At 37.6% G+C, this 7,211-nt stretch overlaps 1 protein-coding gene across 7 annotated transcripts in view; it reads right to left on the bottom strand.

The window, feature by feature from the left end:
- The window catches only part of Tp53bp1 (tumor protein p53 binding protein 1), a 95,980-nt gene that overhangs the window by 34,514 nt on the left and 54,255 nt on the right, over positions 1-7,211 (bottom strand). For 4 of the 7 annotated variants that reach the window (XM_048793260.1, XM_048793259.1, XM_015480741.2 and 1 more), the window contains exons 14-16: positions 6,594-6,713; positions 5,608-5,802; positions 1,328-1,382 (exon numbers count right to left, since the gene is read on the bottom strand). In XM_048793260.1, coding sequence (XP_048649217.1) covers positions 1,328-1,382; positions 5,608-5,802; positions 6,594-6,713 — 370 coding nt within the window. Of the gene's footprint in view, positions 1-1,327; positions 1,383-5,607; positions 5,803-5,976; positions 6,113-6,593; positions 6,714-7,211 lie in introns of those variants that run through there. The other 3 variants (XM_048793262.1, XM_048793263.1, XM_048793264.1) reach the window with 2 other exon arrangements.

Genomic DNA, 7,211 nt, shown 5'->3' with positions numbered 1-7,211 from the left:
GGGGGGGGGGGGGGCGTAGAATTTTCTACCAAATAAGAAACATAAGGTGCTCATTCAGATTAAATATATAAAAGTCCAGAGAGCAACTAAGACATGGCTAAGAATAGATCAAAGAATTTGGAGATGGGTCAACATAAATGAAGGTTGAATTTAGTATACTGACAAGTATTAAATTTTATTTTTAAAAATCCAGATATCTGTCAAACATGGTGGTAAATGCCTGTAATCCTAGCACCTCTAGAGGCTGAGGCAGGAGAATAGCAAGTCTGAGGCCAGCCTAGACAACTCAGCAACACCCCTGTCTCAAAGTTAAAAAAAAAACAAAACAAACAAACTTAAAAAGAGCTAGGAGATATAGTTTAGTGGTAGGGTGCCCTGGATTCAATCCCAATCTATTTTATCTATCTATCTATCTATCTATCTACCCCCTCTGTTACCCTCAAAGCCATGGTTCAGTTTGCTGCCTAACTTTGAAACCTCAGGATTACTTTTCATTCTCTTTCTCTCTCTCTCTCTCTCTCTCTCTCTCTCTCACACACACACACACACACACACACACACAGATTTTTCTTTAAAAAATTTAAACATGTGACAATAGTAAATCTGCATTCACAAATAACAACCACTGGCTATAACTGAACAGGGACATACTGTTTTAAATGGGGCACCTATTCAGTTTGCCATTCTCAACACTCCAACAGTCTTGTACCTAGTCTATTTTACTTACTTAAAGTACCTGTCTAGCCTCTGATTGAAGAAACCTGACCCTTATTTAACCAACTACTGTTAATGTTTTCATGCTGGATGACTCTGGTCAAAAATAAATGAAACAATTCTCTCACAGCCACAAGATGGCAAAGCTTCACCATGAAAACCATAGTAGGGGATAACACTTTCCTCAAAGCATTACGGCATTCGTGACAAAGCAAAAATAACAGCTCAACATAGTAGTTAATTTGGCAGAAAGAAGAGAGAAAGGCCTAAGGCCTGTGGATGAGTACAAAAGAGCAGAAGGAACAATGTCCACAGTTCATTCTTGCTCAGTCCTCTATTTTCTCACCAAAAGCAAGAACAATGGGGAAGAGGGGCGCACTCTCATGAATAAGAGCAAAGTCCTCTAAACGCTGAGTTTTAGGACGATAAGCCTTAAATAGCAAAGTCTTGGACTTAAAAAGTATTAATAAGAAAGCCTCTGATCAAGTCAAAACATTCCTCAATCTATGCTGGAGTTTCATGCTAAGTTTGTATATCTGTTGATAAATCATCTTCCCTTCATTACCAGAAGCTTTATATTGAACTCCTCTAAATAGCAACCAGTTCTGGTTACCTGGCAACAGCCTCAGCAACAGCAGATTCATTTTTTCTTTCACCAGTTGCAGGCTCTGAATAAAAATAAAAGAGAGGAAAGAGAAACAGAATTCAGTATCACAACTAAAAACCTTTATCCTGCTCTACTAGTATCTGCAACAAATAACAAAAAGAAATAGAAATAAGACTAATACATGAACATAAACAAATTTCTTATAATTTAATGGTAAGTTTTTCTCATTTCTACCAATTAATTCTAATTTCCCACAGAAAACGAGTCAGTCTGAACAGAAATATAACAGTAACGTTTAAAATGAAAATTTAAAAAAATAATAAAATTTAAGCTTCTCCTGAATCCCAATTCATCTCTCCCCACATAAAAAATTTTAAAATTAGCCAGGAATGGTGGTTTACACCTATAATCCAGCGACTTGGGAGGCTAAGGCAGGAGGATTGCAAATTCAAGACCAATCTCAGAAACTTAGTGTCGCACTAAGGACTTACTAAGACACTGTCTCACAATAAAACATTAAAAAAAGCACTGGGGATATGGTTAGGTAATTAAGTGACCCCGAGGTTCAATCCCTGGTACAAAAATATATATATGTGTGTGTGTGTGTGTGTGTGTATGTGTGTGTGTGTGTGTGTGTATATATATATATATGTATATATATGTGTATATATATATATATATATATATATTTAAGTCATAAAAATAATTTGAAGCAATTTAAGAATTTAAAAAAGAAAATTAAAATATATCTTAATAAAAAAGATAAAAAGGGCTGGAGTTTTAGCTCATTGGTAGAGCACTTGTCTTGCAAGTGTGAGGCACTGGGTTGGATCCTAGCACCGCATAAAAACAAATAAAGGCACTGAGTCTATATACAACTAAAAAAAAAAAAAGAAAGAAAGAAAGAGAGCAGGGTGTGGTAGTGCATGCCTGTTATCCCAGTGGCTTGGGAGGCTGAGGCAGGAGAATTGGGAGTTCAAAGCTAGCCTCAGCAATTTAATGAGGCCCTAAGCAACTCAGTGAGACCTTGCCCCAAAATAAAATACAAAAAACAGCTAGATGTGGCTCAGTGGTTAAGCACCCCTGGGTTCAATCCCAGGTACCAAAAAAAAAAGACATAAAGGAAAATATTTTGGGTTGATGTGCAAATATAGTACCACTTTAGGAATACCCATAAACAGAAGGTACCCAAGTTCTTCCCAAAGGACTTTAAATAAGACATTTGAAAAATAAGATACGTTTCCAAGAAAGAACCTACACCAAAGATTTAAGGATGATACTAAAAAGACTCATTTTCATATGAATGTCACTAATGTCAAGGAATTTTCACTTAGAATTTATTCTGTTCTTAGAAAAAAATTACCCTTAAATATTTTTTAATATTTCTAAAATATTTGTGACTCAATGAAATCTAGTCCATCAAGAAGGCAAGTGAATTTCAGCGGTTAAAGCCCTGGCTCTGAAACAGAAACCTAGCTCCATGTCCAAGCTCCTGCACTTAGTCCAATCTGAGGGTAAACTACTTTGTTGTTCGTAGTCTCCTCATATAGTAGAGATAAACCAGGACCATCCTTGTAGGTTTGTGACTACAGTGCATACTACTGTGCCCTCAATACTGGGAAAGGTGGTATTGTTTACAGATGTGATCATCCTTAATATTTTTTCTTCCCAATTGTTATTTCAGATCTACAGTAAGATTCAAGGCTACCACATTTTTTTCTCTCTTTCAGATGTAAAGTAAGATTCAAAGCTACCACATTTCTTCCCCCACCCTCCACTGCACTTTGGCACCATGAATTGAACCCAAGGACACTTAACCACTGAACCACACAGCCAGCCCTTTCTTATATTTTATTTACAGACAGGGTCTCATTGAGTTGCTTGGGGCTTCTTAAGTTGCTGAGGCTGGATTTGAATTTGCACTCCTCCTGCCTCAGCCTCCCAAGCCTCTGGAATTACAGGTGTGCACCACCTCACCCAGCACCACATACTCTTTCTTGATGAGCTCTTATTTTTCTAGAAAAAATGATAAAAAAAAAAGATGAAATCATGTACTACTTTCCCATTAATTATTCAAGTCAGTAAGCACTGAATGGCAGAATAACATTAGAGTTTTAGAACTAGACCACTTGGATATGAATCCAGGTTCTTCTGTGTGACTAGAGAAGGTGCTCAACCTTCTTGTGCCTCAGTTTCCTCATCTATGAAATGAGGATAATAACAGGACATACTCCACAGGTTATGAGATTTAATAGCTATACATGTAAAGTGTCTGACAAAAGCTCAAAATTTATTAGCTAAAAGTATTCCCTTTGGTAAGAGAGAACAGAAGTCCCTCTTATTTAGTAGGGTGCACTGGCATACACCTGAAATCCTATTGGCTAAGAAAGCAGGAGGATTGCAGGTTTGAGCCAGCCTGGGCAATTTAGTTAGACTTTGTCTCAAAATAAAACAAAAAGAGCTAGGTATATAGTTCAGTGCACAAGGCCCTGCGTTCAAAACCCAGTACAGCCAAATAAAAAAGCCTACCTACTCTATGCATTCTTTGAAAGTTTTCCCTCCCAACTCCTTCAGGACCTTGATTCATCAACTGTATTACCTGTTCCCTCATCTTTAACCTATATTCTCCATTCTGGATCCTTCCTTCAGTATAAATTTGTTCAGGTCTCTCCCAAGTAAAAATAATAAATTATCCCTCAACCCTCCATTTCCCTATAACTTACCACATTTTCTTTTCCTTTCTCATATAAACTTATATATATACTTTCAGTTATAGTTGGACACAATATCTTTATTTATTTTTATGTGGTGCTGAGGACCAAACCCAGTGCCTCACACATGTGAGGCAGGCACTCTACCAATGAGCTCCAACCCCAGCCCTCTCATATAAACTTCTTAAAAGTATGGAGTTCATTTGTTGCTCATTTTTCTCTTCATCCCCATTCTTCCCCAATTATCTTCATTATAGCTAACCACTGCACTGAAATGGCTCTTGTCTAAGTTAGCAAATGAATCCTAATTGCCAAATCCAACTACATTTTCAGGCACATCTTTCTAGACGTCAGTTCCTGTATCTGACATTATCTTCTTGTAACTCTCTTCCCTGTAGGTTTCCATCACTTCATGCTACTCACCCATTTTTTTCTCCTCTCTGAACGGTCCTTTACAATCTCTTCTATGAGACTCCTTCCCCTTCTAGCCCCCTTAAACGGCATTAGAATTAGATCTGACTCAAAGTCCAGTCGACCTTTTATCAATTATGACATTAGGCACATAACTTAAAAACCATTCTGTTTCCCACCAATAAAATGGGAAGATGGTTGCCTACCCTGGCCCACTATTATGAAAATGAGATGATACAATATATGTATAAAGTAATTTTTTTCTGCCCCTATTTACTTTCACTTTAACTAGCCCCATGGTTCTATTCTGTTCACCTCTCAAAGTAATTCCCTCATCTATATCCCATCTACCAATAACCCCACTTCCTGGTTAAAGAATGGGTAGGATTTTGCAAGGCAGAAGAATAGGAAATGGGCTAGGCAAACAACAGAATCATCTTGTACAAAATTTTAAAACACATAACTAATCCTTCGAAAAAAGCAAACATGATCCTACAACTTTCCTGTCTAAATTCTTAAGCTTCTCAGCATGATGTAAAACGGCTTTCAGAACCTGGTCCTATTCTGCATTCACTTCCTGGTACTCTCCTGTTTCCCAGCCATACCAAACAATTTACAATTCATATGAGAAAGAGTCAACACAAATCTACAATGTAAAATCCACAATTCAAATTTTCTACCTTCTTATGAACTATTTCTGAATGTGAAAAACAATTATTTAATGAAAACACAAGTTTAATACAGAAATACAAGGAAACAACAGAGACTATAAAATGGCATATCTTCAGTTACATGACAGGAACTAGCCAAAAGCAAAGAATTAAATCTATAAGAATAACCTGGCATGGTGACACACGCCTGTAATCCCAGCGACTCAGGAGGCTGAGGCAGAAGGATCACAAGTTCAAGGCCAGCCTCAGCAATTTAGTGAGGCCCTGTCTCAAAATAAAAAATAAAAAGGACTGGAAATACAGCTCAGTGGTAAAGTGCCCCTGAGTAGTTCAATCCCCAGTATCAAAACAGAAACCAAAAAAATTGAGAATAGGACTTCACAAATCTAGTTAAATTATAAAAGTACCAATCATTATAAACAGAAGATAATCAATACTTCCCAGATGATTTAGAACTACTAATTACCCAAGATTAACATAAAATGAAACTTACTTTCCAGGCTAAACTGCAAAGACTCTTCGCTCGCCTCTGTCTCCGGACTGACCAGTTTCATTCTCAGACACAGTTTCTCATCCACTTCTGGAGCAGCACCTTTTTCACTCCCAAGTATGGGATCATTGGTCTCAACCATACTTTCAGACATGACATCACTGTTTGCTACAGTGCTTTCTGGATAGTTGCTAATACCTGAAAGAAGGGAGGCAGGGAGGAAGAAAGAAAGAACACTAAAATACAAACAAGAAAAACAGCAATTCAAGGATCATCAATTTGCCTGTTTGGCTCCAAAACTCTGCAGGATTGAAGGGGTTCCTAGGATAGATCCTGTCACAAGTATCAACAACTACGAACTAGTATTAACACCTGGTCTTAAGAGGAGCAACAGGATTCAGTTCCACTTCTGCATCTGGACAAAGGATGCTGCATGAGCCCTCAGCCAACCCACATCTGCCAGCATCAGGCATAGGTAGCAGGAGACTCCAGACGGCATGATTGTTACCTCCCAGCACTGACTAGAGAAAACAAATAGGTTAATGTAGAAGTCTACTGGCTGCTTCAGGGAAGGAGGATCTAAGTCTTGCCCTGTCAAGCAGCAGACTGACGATTAGCCAGGTTTCTGAATAAATAGTACTTCTACCTTACTTTTCATCTCTTCCTTATAAAACAATTCTGTATAACTACTTATCGCTCAGATTCTACTGCTCTGCAAATAATGTGATAAAATTCTTATATGTAATTCTCCCTCTTCCATCCCTCCACCCTTTCTTTCATTCTTTTCATCACCTCTTATATCTTGGGAGCAAAATCATACAATCAAACACCAAGCCCTATTCTTCTAAAACAACAACAAAAAATTAACTTCATCAGTCAGGCCCAACTCCACAGATCTAAAAATATCACTTGCACAAAGAATGATAACTCCAAAAGCCTGCCTTAAAAAAAAAAAAAAATCACTATTTTTTTTTTTTTTATTCACTCACCAATAGGAGTACTATGTCTCTTGGGCTCCAATTTTAGGTGCCCTATAAGAGGTGGGGTTGCGCCAGTCAATGGTGGGATAATATCACCTTCTTTAGGCAAAGTGAAATGAAATGGGGTTTCTGAAATAAAAAATGAAAACAAAACAATGATAAACAGAAGTATAAAATAAGTAAAATGAGGACAGCTACAAAAAATCTCAATTGCTCTTTCCTTTGTTCCCAAATTCTATTCTATTCCTATCACCTTCACCAAGTCTGCAAATTAATCTCCTACGATTTTCTCTGCTCTCTTTAGAGCCATCAACAATAGGACTGACAAAAAATATATGACCAGACAACAGACAAACAGAAGTCCCAAATTTGGAAGGCCTGAGGAACACGGGGTCAAAAGGAACATAAAAACATCTGAACTTCAAACAGTACATCTGGAGATACACAGTGATGAAAATTTGGATAGTTTCAAGTAGAATCTGGATAATAGAATTCACTGCAGTGCTAATGAACCCAAGGAGTTCATTTATAATCCTTAGCAGTCTATAGGATTCCCCAAAGAGAAGTTTGATGTTAATACTTAATAATCTGCAAAAGAAGTAACAAAGCAGCTGGGGGGGGGGGGGG

Source organism: Marmota marmota, unplaced genomic scaffold, assembly GCF_001458135.2.
Source record: "Marmota marmota marmota unplaced genomic scaffold, marMar, whole genome shotgun sequence".
In the NCBI taxonomy this organism is placed as follows: Eukaryota; Metazoa; Chordata; class Mammalia; order Rodentia; family Sciuridae; genus Marmota; species Marmota marmota.
This window is presented reverse-complemented; position numbering and strand designations above follow the sequence as displayed.